Raw genomic sequence first — 16054 nt, 5'->3', positions numbered from 1 at the left:
CCAGCCTCTGCTTCCTCTACGGAAGGCATGTCAGTGGGATTGAGGAGATCCTCGAAGTATTCCTTCCACCGTCCAACAATATCCCCAGTCGAAGTCAACAGCTCCTCACCACCACTGTAAACAGTGTTGGCAGGGTACTGCTTCCCCCTCCTGAGGCGCTGGACGGTTTGCCAGAATCTCCTCGAGGCCGACCGGTAGTCCTCCTCCATGGCCTCCCCGAACTTTTCACATATTATAATAACAGGAATGCTTTGAAAGTCTGTAAATTAATAGACGAACTTCACCTCACAGAATCCATAGGACTCCGCATATTTATTTTTATTTTGCAGTCTTATCTTGCAATAACTTTCTCCTGCTGTATATGTGAGTGATATGATGCTGGTCTGTTGTCTGGATAAAAAGTGTTACACACTTTCAAGTGTTCACGCAATAAAAATAAATACACAGATAAATACACAGTAATAATAAATACACAATAAATAACTAGATTAAGTTGAGTTCGAGGGCAGGCTAAAAACGGAGGTCTTGAGGTTGCTTTTAAAAATATCAACACTCTGCAGGTCTTCAGGCTGTTCCACAGTCATGGACCACAGTAATGAAGAGATGTCTCACCGTGGGTTTTTGTTCTGACTTTGGGGTTAACAATTAAGCCCTTTATTTCAAAGCATATAATCCATTTGATATTATTTTCCAAACACGAATCAGCAGATGAATCCATCATGACATCATTAGTTTCACTTTACTCAAAATAGTTCAAAATTTGCAAAAATTAGTAAAATCCTGCTCTTACATTCATGCATGAGTCATATTAATCTAATGGTATCATATACATTCATCATCTACATCTACATATCATATACACTACCAGTCAAAGGTTTTAGAACACCCCACTTTTTTCATTTTTTTTATTGAAAATTATGCAGTTTAGTGTCTCATCATACTCTGTAAAGAAAGCATAGAACAAATAAACAACTGAAGTTTAAAAAATAAATCATGGAATCAATTTATAAACCAAAATGTATTCTAAACTTTTGACTCCTCAAAGTAGCCATCTTTGGCAGATAGAACAGCTGAACACACTCATGGCATTTTTTCTACAGTGGAAATGAAATATTCTTCAGAAAGTTCTTCCCAACTGTTGCAGAATGTGTTATGTTGATGTCTTAACAGTGGCTTTCATGCTGCAACTCGACCTGTCAAACCTGCAACTTGAAGTCTTCTCTTCACAGTTGAAACTGAGACTTGTTTACTAAGACCACTATTAAGCTGTGCTTGAAGCTGTTGTCCTGTGAGCTGCCTTTCAAACAAGCTGTTGACTCTCAGAAACTTGTCTTGTGATTCTGTTGTGGCTTTGGGTCTGCCAGACCTCTTCCTGTCAGAGTTTCCTCCAGTTTCTGAGTGTCTTTTGATGGTGAAGGAAACTGTACTCACTGACACCTTGACTTTCTTTGCTATTTCTCTGTAGGAAAGACCTACATTTTAAGTGTTATGATGGTCTGTCTCTCTTCCATTGTTAATTGCATTTTTCTCGCCATTTTTATAGCAACACACCACTTTCTGCAGTACAATATTGTTCAAATAATGCTCATGAGGGTATGGTACCACAGTGTGTTCCAACACTATTTTTATGCAGACAGGGGGTTGTAAGGAATCAAGAAAAGTTGGGACACCTGTAGGAATTGGTAGCACCAACTTTCAAGGCTTGATCAACCTCCATTGCTGCAGAACACCTTTAAGTTGTTAACCCATTTCTTGTTCCCTGAAAAGGGCCTTTTGTATAATTCTGAAATGTAAATTATCTTTTAGTTTTGGGTAACCTTACCTTTTTTTTATCCTCTGGCAGTTCACCACTTACATTTGTACCATTTCAAGCTATTCATTGGACTTGAACTGCTTGAATTTCAATAAAAACATGGAAAAATTAGGGTGCTCTAAAAACTTTTGACTGGTAGTGTATATATAATTATAAGCAAGTGCTCAATGGGTAATAATTGTTTGTAACATTCAAGTTGTGGTAATCTATCATATATATCTTGTTTCATAGATCTGCTGTATCAAATTGATAAACACATTTTCAACATGATTTTAGGATAAAATAAGGTAGAAAATATGAAGTAATCACAGGCTGTTTGCCTGATTTAATCATGTTTTTGTTCAAATCTGACAGAGTTGACAGAAATCTGGGACACTTTAAATATTTTCATAACAAATATATTTTAAAACAAAGATGATAGTAATATCACATTTACTATGTGATATTATCAATAGATATTGTTAGTTTTAGATGTTGAAGGTTTCTAACATGTTTAAAAATTATTTGAAGTTGTGAACTCTTGTCTAAAGAACATTTTGTTCACCAAAAAAATGTATAAATTAGAGTGATATGTCTCAATTATTAAGAATAGCAGTACCTTCAGGGCAGTTCTAGATTACCACCATTTGTGCCTCCACCACTTTGAAGGAATTAATTAAGTTATTAATTAATTAAATTAAGTAATTAAGTTATCACTGCAGTGACCTGTAAACTTAACAATAAATCTCCTGGAGTGGATGGACTCACGTCCGAGTTTTATCAGTCTTTCTCTGAATAATTGGTTCCGTTTTATTAGAAGCATTTTGTGAAAATATTGACAAAGGAGTTCTCCTTCCTACTCCAACACAGGGCTTAATAACCCTTAGTCCCAAACCTAAGACAGATTTGTTACTTAGTGATATTTGACGCCCAGTTAGTGTTCTAATAATGACTACAAGATTTTTGCTATTACTCTTGCTAAGCGCATCAGAAAAGTTTTGATATCATAGATAAGAATAATAAGATATTTTTATATGACCCGAATTTAATTCATAATGAAAATTTCATGCTTTTCCGAAACTTTAACAAAGCTTTTGATATAATTGGAGATGAGTTTATCTTTAAAACACTTAACAAATTTGGTCCGTATTTATATCTGGTTTTCACCTAATTATTAGCTAATCATATCAAAGCTAGTGGCTTGAAAGGTGTGTCAATTATAGACAGGGAAATCAATATCAGCCAGCTAGCAGATGATACCCTTTTCTTAAAGGACACTTCAACTTTCTCTTACTCTTGACATAATTTGTTTTGTCTCTGATGCTTCAGGCCTTCATTTAAATAAATGTGAATTAATGGCAGTCAAGAACTGTGAATTCCTCCATTTGTAATATCCCAGTTAAGGAGAGAGTGGCCTACCTGGGAACAGTCATAACAAAAAAACAGAAAGATAGATGTGACTTGATCATCAGTGGTTTCAATGGGACCTACTGTATCCTTAAAGGGCAAAACGTTGTTCTCTAAAGTATCAAGGCTAACCTATGCTACTATCTCCCTGGATGTTGACAAAAAAAATTGTAAAAATTTTGACTAATTGCTCTATAACTTTATTTGGAAGAACAAAACTTGTTTTAAAAAAACTCTCTCAATCAATAACTATAATAATGGTGGCTCATATTTCACAGACTGTGATGAGCCCTAAATAATCTGCAGTGATTTTTGATGCTGTTCCATCTGGGGTTATCATGTTCTATAAAGCCTGTGCCTTTCCACCTTCTGCAATGATGCCTTTGCTTGATCCAGTCGACACAACAATAGGGAAACTATATTTTCTACCAGGTTCCTGCAAAAACATCTTCACATTGTTCCTAACTGACTGTGTCTTGGTCAGTCATTTTCAGTTAGATTCAAGATTCTGATGACTGTCTCCCGTTTGTCCTGGACCTTGTTCTGCGGTTGCAAGTTAGAAGAGAGAATTAGGGAATGTGTTTTTTTTCTGTATAATCTCATCATATTACTGGCCAAGTTTTATATCCATAAATGTAAGGTGTTTTTTTTATAATACTATTTTTGTGTACTTGAAATGAGTAATAAAGAATCTTTAAAAAGAAAAAACATGCAGACTGAAACGCGGAAAGTACGAGCCACACTTGAATGCCACACGGGCCACTCAGTTTGACGCATGACGTAGGACGTATGTCGTAGTTACGTAAGTAACGTGGTGAATACAGGGCGCCCTGCTGCCTGGCGGTGAGTTTAAAGAGTCTCGGTTGGAGTTGGAGGGCTACGGTGAAAACAGTAACAGTGGACCTCTTCATGTTCACTTCTTCACGGAAAACAACATTTCATCTGAACGGGACGACATGCCAGGAGACAGGTGAGCACACAAAACGTTCAGACTTTACGAGTTAAAGTAGCTGTACAATCGTCAATGTTGAACGTCCTGTCCATGTGAAAATGAGCCAACACTAACTTTACCTGGTTAGTTATTCCAGTTCAAGATGTATCACTTAATCATCTTTCAAAGTTACATTTAGTCGAAATACAAATGTGTAACGTTAGTTGTTTATCCAGTGTGTTTGTGAGACGCCATTTTGAGTTTTAGCATAAAACTGAAGCTTATATTAATCGATACCGCGCTTTCATGTGAGCCAGGCCTCCTCTCTTCAGCTCTGTCTCCGAGTCCTTCCTGGGTTAATAAACGGCGAAAAGCTAAAATAAAGAACGTGAGATGTAAAAGTCAGTGTTACTCTACATGTATATAGAACTTGAAGCAGAAATGAAAAAGTATTTTGTTCTGCAGTAAGAATTTGCGCGGTCTCACCGCTGGTAGCTGCATCAATATGGCGGGCACAGACAGATGTTCTCCTCTGGAGGAAGCTGAGTCGCTAACGAAGCTTTCTCTGACATGTTCCAGTAAAAGAACATGATACAGTGTTGTGTAATTTCAAACATTTTAATTTGAAAGGGTTTCTCCTCTCACACAGCATGCCACTGCAGGACCTGTCCTGCCTGAGTGTCCAGGGCTCCATGTTGTCTCAGTCCAGGAGCATCAACAAACGCAGGTCCAGAGGCTGCCTCACTGAGGGCCTGGACACTGAATGCACCCCAACAGAGCTCATCCAGCAGTGGTCACCAAGCCACAAGCTCCAGCGGCTCATCAGCAAGGGGAAGGAGAACGACGCCAGCCAGTTCGTCCTCGCCAGGAGGTCGAGGAGGAAAAAGGAATCCACGTCAGGTATGGAACGGTGCTCTGGCCTCCTGTTAAAGCAGCTGCAGTGTAGTGTTTGTGGAAGTCTAATCATTGTCCATCATTATTCCTTCTGCAGGCATTTCATGGGACCACCTACCCGATGAGCTGCTCCTCAGGATCATCTTCTACCTCCCTCTGCAGGACCTCCTCAGGATGTCTGTAGTTTGCAAGCGCTGGCATCGTTTAGCGTGAGTCTCTAATCACTAGATTGCACCAGTGATTTTCAGAAGGTGATATAGGAGTGAAAAGTTCCTTCTTCCCACCTTGATCCTGATGTACTCCTTCACAGTCATATTACATCTGCACCCACTTACAGCCATTTTTTAGAATGTGATCTGTATCAGGACACGTTAACCAGATAAGAAAAAACACACTTGTGATCAGAATGTGATCAGGTCTACTTGACCACATCTGGAGGTAGCCTGGCTGGCGCTGGGGTTTTGATCTTAGGTAGGTGTAAACACAATCTATACAACATGCTGGCATTCATACTCAACACAACACTGTTGCAGATGTTTGTTTTTAGCTCACATAAAATGTGTTGTTCAAATTCAGAGAGCGAGTTGGTGAGAAGGCTGAAAGATGAGTGTCTGATTTCTGATTTAAACATCTATTCTGTGCCATAAAAGCACCAAAAGATGAGTATTCAGCAGAGCCGTGTGAAAAATACAGGTGATATGTCACAGTCTACATGCTGGTGCTGCAGCATACTGAGACGAACTGACACAGTATTTTTCATACAAAGAAAGGAATAACTTCATGTAGTACATTTGCTTAATTTTATAAGAGGGGACAGATAATGAAGAATATGTCTTGGACAGCATTTCCACGAACTCAATACTTCACAGAACTCTTATTTCTTTAAGGGAGTCTGGAGCTGATTTGCCGTCACCTCAAATTAGGGAGAGAGAAAAACGAAAAACTGAGTCTGCACACTAGATATTGCTCCCATTAAAATGTTAAAGCATTTATTATCATTCTACAACACAGAGCTGTGTGATGAAAATAGAATTTTAGTTCCTTCATAATGCACACAGATGATTAATTAAATTAAGAATTGAACAGGGTGAAAATATAAAGCAAAATAAGTACATATTTTCTGTTCATACAAGTAAAAAGCCAGGACATAATTCTGTGGGTCATTCTTTCAATTTACGTCAGGTGAATGAAAACAGCAGCAACAAGATGGCGGTGATAATAAAGTCGACATCTTCATATCAAAAGTTCAACCTCTGAATCATCCTCCTTTTGTTCTACAGTCATCCTGCTTGCCACATACTGTCACTGTAATTCATCTTATTTTTAATTCTTTTAATTAAACTATTACATGTAATGTTTCAGGCACAAGCGCCTGAGATGTCACATGATATTAATAATTGTTCATGGGAGCATTATCCACTGTGTTCACTCTTAGTTTTTTCCCCTTTGAACATATTTCTGACCAGCACCTAGTACTTATTGTGTTTGGATGTGTGTGCCTTTGTAAACTTTCCACCACCTCAAATTATTCACACAGGTTTTGCTCTAGAGGACAAAGATCTGATCTTAATGTGGACAGTGAGAAGGCATAAAAAATACCAGGTGTAAACACACATAACATATCCAGATACAGATCCTATTTTTAATACCAAGTGTACATGGGCTGCCTGTCACTTCTAGAAGGCGATGTTTCCATATCTAAACACATGACTACAGATTTTCTTGATGGCAGTGAATGCCACATGTTGATATTTAGACTTTGTGTGTGCAGGTTGTTTACTGCATCTGACTTCATCCCCTCCTGTGTGCGTGTGTCTCAGGTTTGACGAGTTTCTGTGGCGCAGTGTGGACCTGGAGGGGTTGACCCACATGGGTCCAGCTCTGCAGCAGGTGCTGAAGACCGGAGTGCGCAGGCTGCGCTGTCCTCGCTCCTTCGTGGAAGAGCTGCAGTTCACAGGCTCGGGGTGAGTCCAGCAGCTGGTTACGACTGCTCCAGATTTTAGTTCAGTTCAGTTTCTTCAAAAAAATAGCTCTGCTGATATTTTATGTGTTTTTAACTGTCAGCAGATCTCATGTATAGAGCTCACCCGTCAATCAATGTATCAACTAACAAGTACTGTGTGTATATTGGCCTGATATGACTTCCTCTGAGCCACAGTGCTCCACTGGGTGACATGTTCCTTCATCACCATGAACACTCCCTAATTTATTTTGACTTAATCCCACACACACCATCCTGCTGCCCCAAGTCCTCACTACAGCACCAAATGTGGATTAATCTGCCACTGAGAATAGTCCCCCAACATAGTTCATAGTCCTTGTTTGTCTTTTTCATCATTCAGCCCACTGCAGATAGTTGAGCTGGATCTGTCCAGCTCCATCATCCCCACCTCGGCTCTGGAGAGCATCATCTGTCGCTGCAGGCTGCTGGAGCATCTGAGCCTGGAGGGGCTGCAGCTCTCCGACACCATCATCAGGTACGCTTTTAATTCTCACACTCGCTCCACTGGCAACAACTGGCTACAACCATTACATAAGCAAAATAAAGTTAAGAAATAATACATTCTCACACTCTTTTCATTTTGTTTCTCTTTTACTAAAATAATATTAGCTTTATTACAAACAAATCTTTCAAACTTGACAAAATCATGTTTAGTCTTTCCACTCTTCCAACAATCACCAACTCTGGTTTGGTTGAAATAAATCCTTAATTAGTTGCACTAGAGGTGTAAATATTCTGGCTCTGTGTTCCTGAACAGTGGCTCTTACCTGTTTGTCTGAGGCAGACCATTAAATTGGCAAAATAAAATGGAAAAACTCGGCCAAATGCCAGTAGCTGATATATTTGTCCTATTGACCAACCTTACCTGCCCCTGGCAAAAAAGAAAAAAGATGTTCTAATACTCCAAAGCTATGTTGTGTTCTACTGTTCATCAGGTGTAGAGATGGCAAAAGTAAATAGAAACATGTATTTTTGTCCCCTCTCTCAGCTCTCTGTCCAAGAACCCAAACCTGCTGCAGCTCAACCTGAGCGGCTGCTCCAGCTTCTCGGCTCCCGCTCTGGCCGACATGCTCAGATCCTGCTCCAGGTCAGCTCCTCCGTCTGTTTCACCAATCAGAACCCCACAGCTCCTCCTCCATCTCTCACGTTTGCTAATGCCATATGTTTTCTGTTCCCCTGTGCAGGATAGAGCACCTGAACATATCATGGTGTGACTTCAACAATAATCATGTGAAGAGTGTTGTGGAAAATCTGAGCCCCACTGTTGCTCACCTCAACTTCAGCGGTTACAGAGAGAGCCTCACTCTAGACGGTGAGTCAGAGATCACTTTATTACCATTCTGTTATTCAGGAGCACTCTTATGTCCACTCTTTAAGACATTCTCTATCTTAAGCATTTAAGCATGTATTTTGACTTTAGAGTAAGTTGCTTCTAATCTTTGCAAATGTGAATCATTATCCTAAACAATCTATTTAAGCTCATGCTAAAACACCATGTCAAAAGAGTTAAAAGTGTGCCTACATTAATTCATAACCACAGATCTGACAAAAGTTATGTTCATAAAATAAATACAGTACATATCTGAGTCGCCCCAGGTGTAAAAATATTATTGCTCAGTTAAGGCTGTTTGTGCTGGCGTTTGGCCCATAGGGGGCACTACAGTACACAAGATAACCACAATCCAGCAGATCAGAGTGGTTGTATATTAGACAGGGCATGGCATGAGGTATTGTTTAACTGTCAAAATGAAATTCAAACAGAGAGAGCAAATATTTATTTTTCTTGAGGTTCACCTGTAGGTCACATTTTAATTAAAACATGACCACACAATAATACAGCGTGTGCCCGTTTATGGAGGGCAATTAAAGAGATCAATCTGGTCTCAATAAATCACTGAGTACTACGGCTTTTGTTCACTTTTTGATTTGATTCTAGGTCAGTTCCTGAGCATTGTTAGAGTAGGAAGGCACAGCGTGAGAGTGACGGCTCACGTTCACAAGCATATCAGGCAGAAGCAAGTTTAAAGGCTTCAGTATGCTTCATATTAAGGAGCTTTGTGAGTGATGCTGCCGAATGCCTCACATTTACTCTGTTCCAGACAGATAATCAAAAACATGTTAGAGTGTTAGGTGAATTCTCCAGTCAGTTGGTCCTAATCCAGGTGCTGGCATAAACTGGATTTGGTCCTCGGGCACTGCAGCAGCTGTCCGCTGCTCCTGATACTTGGATGGGTCCAGTCTCACTGTTCTACGTACAATTGTATAGGTGTGATAAGTTGACCTTTACATAAAGATCTGAGATGACTGTACTGTTCGTATTTACAGATGTGAGGGTGCTGGTGACGAGATGCCCCCATATCCAAACTCTAGATCTAAGGTAAGATTGTATTCTTCATGAAATATTTGACATTTTTCAACACATTATGACTTCCTGTTGTAAAGTTTTGTCTAATTGTCTTCAGTCACCATCATCTTCTCTAAATGTTAACACTTTCTTCATCTAAAACTGTTCCAGCTACCCTAGATGTGGTATGTTTTGATTGATGACCCCCATGTGACCCAAAGAAATGACTGCAGCTTTAAGATTCTCCATATCTGTTGTCCAGTATTCACCCTGATTTGTTTTACAGCGACAGCACTCTGCTGATGGCCGACAGCTTTCCTGTCCTCAAACAGCTGAAGCATCTGCAGCATCTGTCCCTGAGCCGCTGTTATCACATTCACCTCGCCGCTCTCACGTAAGTTCCCCCCGCTGCTCTCCCTGCTGCCGCGACTCGAGGTTTCAAAATCCCAGCACTGAACTGTTGTCGTCATTTTGTGCAGCGACCTGGGTAAGATGTTCCCCATGCTGTCCCTGTTGGACGTGTTCGGTGTTGTACAGAACAGCCACCTGCCCTCGCTGAAGAAGGAGATGCCCAACGTGTCCATCAACTCCCGGCCCTTCTCCAGCATCGCCCGTCCCACGCCCGCCAGCAGGCTCGTTGGCTGCCTCAGCGACCGCGCCATGTGGAACAGGAAGTGTCAGCTGAGGTTCAAACTGTAACCACACCTCCATCATGTTTTTAAGCTAAAGTTAGTCTGTGTTGTGAGTGTTTGATCCAACACATACATGCGCAGTGATGGAGAAATGTTTCAGTGTTTGTTGCTGCTACAGAAGAAGCTTTTAGTGTTGGCCGACATTAACGGTACTGAAGGTCACTTACAGAACCAGACCTTTATGTGCTGAACATGCAGGCCTGTAGAGAAATGTAACACTTTATTTTAGGAAAGTCACATTTGGATGTTGAATCCAGTTCTTGTTGGAATGTGTTAACACAGATTTTTAGTGGAATTTTGAATCTGTTTTAGGTTCTAATAATGTGTTAATTTAAAATATTTTGTAAGGGAAACGTGGTTGAAAAGGCTCAATTGAAATGTTGACCATCCATGACCATGAAGGATATCGGTAAATATTTGGGACATATGATTCCTCAGACATTTCAATCTTACTGATGGCAGAACTGTGCTGTTCTCAGCTGTAATAATGAGAGAACAGCTGATTTTAATCAGTGAAGAGGTTTTAATGTAAAACAATGTCTCTGGATCTGTCATGTCTAAACCAGCTGTGGATATTTCTGTTGCACCACACTACGTTTATACACAGGCTCGCACATTAGCCATGTTTCCACCCATAGTACCCAGAGATTGTAGTCCCAGGAACTAAAAGGTTCCTTCAATCCATTCATTCTTGTCTACAGACCTCAGAGGATGAGGTAAATTAGTCCACTGATGTGTGGAAAATGCCGTGCCCGACCAATCAGAAATGTTTAGCGCTGCAGACCTCCCCCATTAAGTAGTAGCAGTGACTTTTACACGATATTTTTAAATTTTTTTTTTTTTTTTTTTTTTGCATAGAACATGAAAAATGATGGATGGGTATCCCTTGTCATTGCTCCATCTGTTTGCTTCTTTAACATAATGGACAAAAACAAACCACTTAGTGACTGCAGATTTTTAAAAATGGTGGCTAAAATAAAATATTTTGAGTACTCGTGCAATCAGAAATGTTTAGCGATGCAAGCCCCTGCAGTCTTCTTGTAAAGCCCATAGCAGGGACTTTTTGAGGTAAAGGAATGTCTTTGGAACTGAAGTCAAACACTGGTTCCTGCTGTGGAAACACTCTGTTGCTATTACTACTTTTGGGAAGTGTGGTAAAAGAATGCTCCTGGAACTTAATTTCCACCCTGGGGCATGTTCAGTCTTGAAAACGGTGTGCACCATTTTGCTACAATTTCCGGACTGAATGGCACGTTTCCCCTCAACTTTGCACAGCAGGCTTTGAGATACATTTTCCCCTCTTTTGGTGGGCGTGCAACAGGTGTTCCCCAATCAGCAGTGACATATATGTAAACACAGACTTATTAAAAAGGTGTTGCTGTGTGCTTTTGTATACAACGGGGTGTCTTCAACATTTGGCCCCTGTAGTGGAAATGCATTAAGTTCCTCGTCCATTGGCAAAGTTCCTGTGGTGGAAACATGGCTGTGTGTGCCTTGTACCAACTGGACCAGGTTATCATTGATGTACACGTGACTTCTCTACAGCTGCTTTTATGATGAGCTCGTTATTTAAGTGTACATGTACTGTATCATCTATGACCCTTTCAATCACATGAACTCTAATGGAACATGAATTTTAATTTGTGAACTGTTCGTTGTCCCTCCTGAGTCTGAAAGTAAACCATTGAATACACAAACTGTTCCCTGTGTCCATACTTTTTTTGATTTGAAGTCCTGTCTTTGTGTAAAACTGATACAAAATGTGAAAAATGAGCGTGGATGTTCATGCTTGATCTTGGATGTAGTAATCACACTTTAATATCATGTTTGATGTAAATCTGTCTGTCTGTCTCTGTTTTTCATCTCGCTCTGATTTCAGGATTTGATGACTTTGGCATTGAGGTAGATGCAACTTTAACCTGTTGCTCTGCACTGAATAGTTCTCCACATCTGTTGCACTTCATTTTTACTAAATGTAGCTGCTTTTCCTCCTCAGACATCGTCATGTGCTGCTTTTTGCATGATAGCATTTAATGGGTAATGTGTGTATTTTCCCAAGTTTTTGTGTGGAAGTGACAAACAAAGACAAGTAATGAGTGAGACAGCTGACAAACAGGCTGTAGTGTCAGTGCTGACTTTCCCGCTCCCAGTTAGAGTTCTGGTTAAACTGATCTCAGTCCAAATCAACGCCGAGCATCATGACGACACTCCACCTGTTCACTGGTCACATTAGAAAGTTCTCTTCCTTCATCACTCTTATCTTGTCACACATAAATTTAAAAAAACTCGTTTCCATCAGTCGCTTAGACAGAAACATGTGAAGACAGGGTCCAGATTGAAACCAGTGGTGGAAAGAGGACTGAAAATTTATACTCAAGTACAAGAACTTACATTACAAAAATATTACTCAATTACAGGTGAAAGTACTGGTGTTAGAAATGCACTTCTGCTCAGGTTTCACCGTCACCTCCTCCAGCTAGGGCTGCAAATTTTGTGTGTTTTTCTTAACCGATAGATTAATAGTTGAAAATGCCAACAATCGATTAATCGTTGATAATTTATAAGATGCTTTTTTTTTTGCTAATTTCTTTGTCATGTTAAGTTTAAGTTTCTTTATTTAACAAATGGCTCCACCAGACAAAACAATGTCAAATGAGGTGCCGAGCCATTTCTGACTGATTAAATATCCATGAAAACATCTGTAATTGCTTAAATTCTCAGTGGCGATTAATTGATTAATCTATTAATCGTGCTGCTGCAGTGTTTTGTTTTTCATCCGTATGTCCTGGTTTTCGTTGGCCTGTTTGTAATCAGATCATCTGACTGGCTACTAAAATGCAGATGAAAGGTTTGGATATTAATTCAAATTGTACTCAGTACTCAACTATGATTTTAAAAGTAACTAAGAGGCAGTGGTGGACAGTAGTGAAGTACATTTACTTGAGTACTGTACTTAAGTACATTTTTTGAGTATCTGTACTTTACTTGAGTATTTGTTTTTTTTGGAAACTTCTGACTTTCACTCCACTACATTTCAAAGACAAATATTGTACTTTTGACTCCACTACATTTGTAGGAAGGTTGTTGTTACTTTTTGACTGAGCTTTGAAGTCAGCTGTTGCTGTTTTTCTTTTCTAAAATGCAGTTGGTCACATGCTGTGTTCCTCACAGAAAGAAACCAATCACAGTAGCTCCTCTCAAATGGGACTGATGTAAAAGTGGAAATACATCATCCAGGCGCTCTGTAACAAGAACAAGCAAGCTCTCCCTCTGTCATTCAAACAAAAAGCAGTAATGGTGACGGCAGGAGAAAGACAAAATTAAATCTCAAGATGTTATTATAATTATTAATTATTCCAGGTAGCTTTTAAAGTTGGATTGTTTTTATCGAGGTGAAAAATGCCACATAATTCATGTATATATATACTGCCTCTGAAGACAGAAAGAAATCTCAGTTATTTAACAGACTTGGAGAACTCCTTAGAGTTAGCTTCAATCTAATGTTATGCAGTGATTTTAATACAGTTAGATCAGAAAATGACACTAACTGTCCTTTTTGTTTTTGATTGTATTTCTATGTTGAAGTTTTTATAGGTGTTTCTATAGACTTTGTGTAGCAGAGTGGTTCTACAAGCAAGTCAGTGCATCATTAGATGGTTTCAGAGAGTTACAAGCTTCTGTAAATGCATCATGAAAACAATACAGCATGTATTTATATTAGAAAATGTACTTTGTAATTTGTACTTCTGAATACTTAAGTATTTTTAGAACCAAGTACTCTAGTACTTTAACTCAAAGAAAATTTTGACTGTGCAACTTTCAGTTGTAGTTGAGTAATATTTGACCAGGAGTATCTATACTTTGACTAAAGTACTGGGATTGAATACTTTGTTCACCACTGGACCTGCTGCACCAACACTGTTGAATCCTTCCTCTAAGTTAGACCAGGTGTGAATCCTACACCCAGTCAGAGACAGCCATACAGGCTGCTTTTTTTTTTTTTTTTTTTTTTTTTAATTTATTTAATTTATTTATTTATTTATTTATTTATTTATTTTGCAGGGTGCCTAATAAAGAACAAGGTGCCCAACCAAATAAAAGTGTTGGCCTGTTTTATTACCTCACTGATGACGTTACAGTTCACATATGTTTTGTACTTTGTAATTTGTACTTTTGAATACTTAAGTATTTTTAAAAACATGTACTTTTGAATACTTAAGTATTTTTAAAAGCAAGAACTCTAGTACTTTAACTCAAGTAAAATTTTGACTGAGCAACTTTCACTTGTAGTTGAGTAATATTTGACCAGGAGTATCTATACTTTGACTCAAGTACTGGGGTTGAGTACTTTGTCCACCACTGCTAAGAGGATTACATAGTGTAATAAATACTGAAGTACCAGTAAAAGTACTAGTTGAAAAAAGTACAAGTACCCAAAAAACAATTTAATGACAGTAATCTGAGTATTTGTAAGTAGTTACCTCCAGCCCTGGTTGAAACAGACACAAGTTAAGAGCAGTTTTTGTTTGATTTCACATGATGTTACATCACATCACCTTTACAGTATGAATGTATATTTAATCAGGACTGCAAAGTTTAAATGTCAAACGTCAAAATATTTGTTTCCAGACTATTGCCTCTTTTCTTTTGAATAGAAAATTCAGAATAATAAAAAAAAATGAATAATAGTAATAACACTTGGCACTTGGAGTGTAGCATTTTCCAACAAATGAGAAATTACGTGAATTTACATTGTGTTTTTTACAGCAGACTCATCGCCATGGTGCATTGTAAACACACTAAAAGAAGCAGTGTAGTCATGGTAACAGGCCTATGTCATGTGAGGAAAATGTCGGTTTAAAATGTCTGAAAATGCTTTTGAATTTTTTGTCATTGACCAGTCATGCAAACTGTTATCTGATGCCCAAACTCATGTTTGAATGATTCTCAGTTAGAAAAGTTGTGATCAGTCAGAAACAGTCAAAGTACAAGAAGCCTCATTTTCATCTGGTGTCGAGTCGTCTGCAGCAGAATGTGCCACAGACCAACAAATTCTGGCTTCTACAGCCAAACTTTTTCACCAGGGTGCGTGATCTTTCTCTTCCAAATCAAAGAAAACCATTTTATAAAAATGTTCCTGGATTTCTGTCAGATTTCTACCAAAACATGATTTAATCAGGCATAAACACATTTTGTGTGAACAAACTTTTTATTAGTTCATGTTGACAGAGGAAACAGAAAATAAGTGTACACAGATACACTTTTTTAAATTAGTAAACTTAAATGACTTAATATTATGTTATGCATGTACACAAAAGTAGCCTGCAGATAAAATACAAACATGCATATCCATGTATACCTTAACATAATATTGTACGCACATAGATACAGGCGCACACCTGCACCCACAATTCAATCCAAGATACTAAATATGTGAGACCACATCTGCAGAAAAACAGAATATTTCCATTTGATTGAATGCAGGACACAAAATTTTGACTTTTGCCATTTTAGAAAACTAAAGTATTTTTCTTTGTTGGGTGCACCATGTCCTTTCATTTCATGCCGTTACACTTTATTTTCAAGGCTATCAGTTTATTCACAGATAAAACATTTAATATAAGTTATAAAAATCTACCGGATGTCTTTATTTTGGGGGGATTGTAGCTTCTTTTGTAGGATTCTCTGATTCATTGGCTTCACAAGATCAGTGCTTGGAATTTATGAAGACCCAGGTTTGACCCTTGGGTTATTTTTGAGGCCTCTGTACAACAGCAAGACTGAAAGGGTGTCAGAAAGTGGTTTGGGGTATCTGTGATTCATTGGTTCATCTATCTAGCTACATAGATCACTACTTTCAAGTCTGAGGACCCTGGTTCACTCTTTGGAGGGGGATGGGTGGTGTGATTGCATTAGTCTAGGGGTTAGTCTTCATTGCCTGTTGTCTTAAGGTTGATGGTTCAATTCCCCATTCTGCCTCATGCTAAAACAC

General features: G+C 38.8%; 1 protein-coding gene across 1 annotated transcript; it reads left to right on the top strand.

Annotated features, from left to right (window-relative positions):
* Positions 1–4020: 4020 nt before the first annotated feature.
* skp2 (S-phase kinase-associated protein 2, E3 ubiquitin protein ligase) lies at positions 4021–10731 on the top strand. Its single transcript, XM_084746553.1, has 10 exons — positions 4021–4169; positions 4780–5030; positions 5122–5233; positions 6845–6988; positions 7367–7501; positions 8015–8113; positions 8211–8338; positions 9352–9403; positions 9657–9764; positions 9850–10731. Exons 1-10 carry the CDS (start codon positions 4156–4158, stop codon positions 10067–10069), a joined length of 1263 nt encoding a protein of 420 aa, XP_084602679.1. The 5' UTR covers positions 4021–4155; the 3' UTR covers positions 10070–10731.
* The last annotated feature ends 5323 nt before the right edge of the window (positions 10732–16054 follow it).

The sequence above is a fragment of the Lutjanus erythropterus genome, chromosome 20 (genome assembly GCF_056507025.1).
Source record: "Lutjanus erythropterus isolate fLutEry1 chromosome 20, fLutEry1.hap2, whole genome shotgun sequence".
Taxonomy (NCBI): Eukaryota; Metazoa; Chordata; class Actinopteri; order Lutjaniformes; family Lutjanidae; genus Lutjanus; species Lutjanus erythropterus.
The sequence above is the reverse complement of the archived record's forward strand: the minus strand, read 5'-3'. Positions and strand labels throughout refer to the sequence as shown.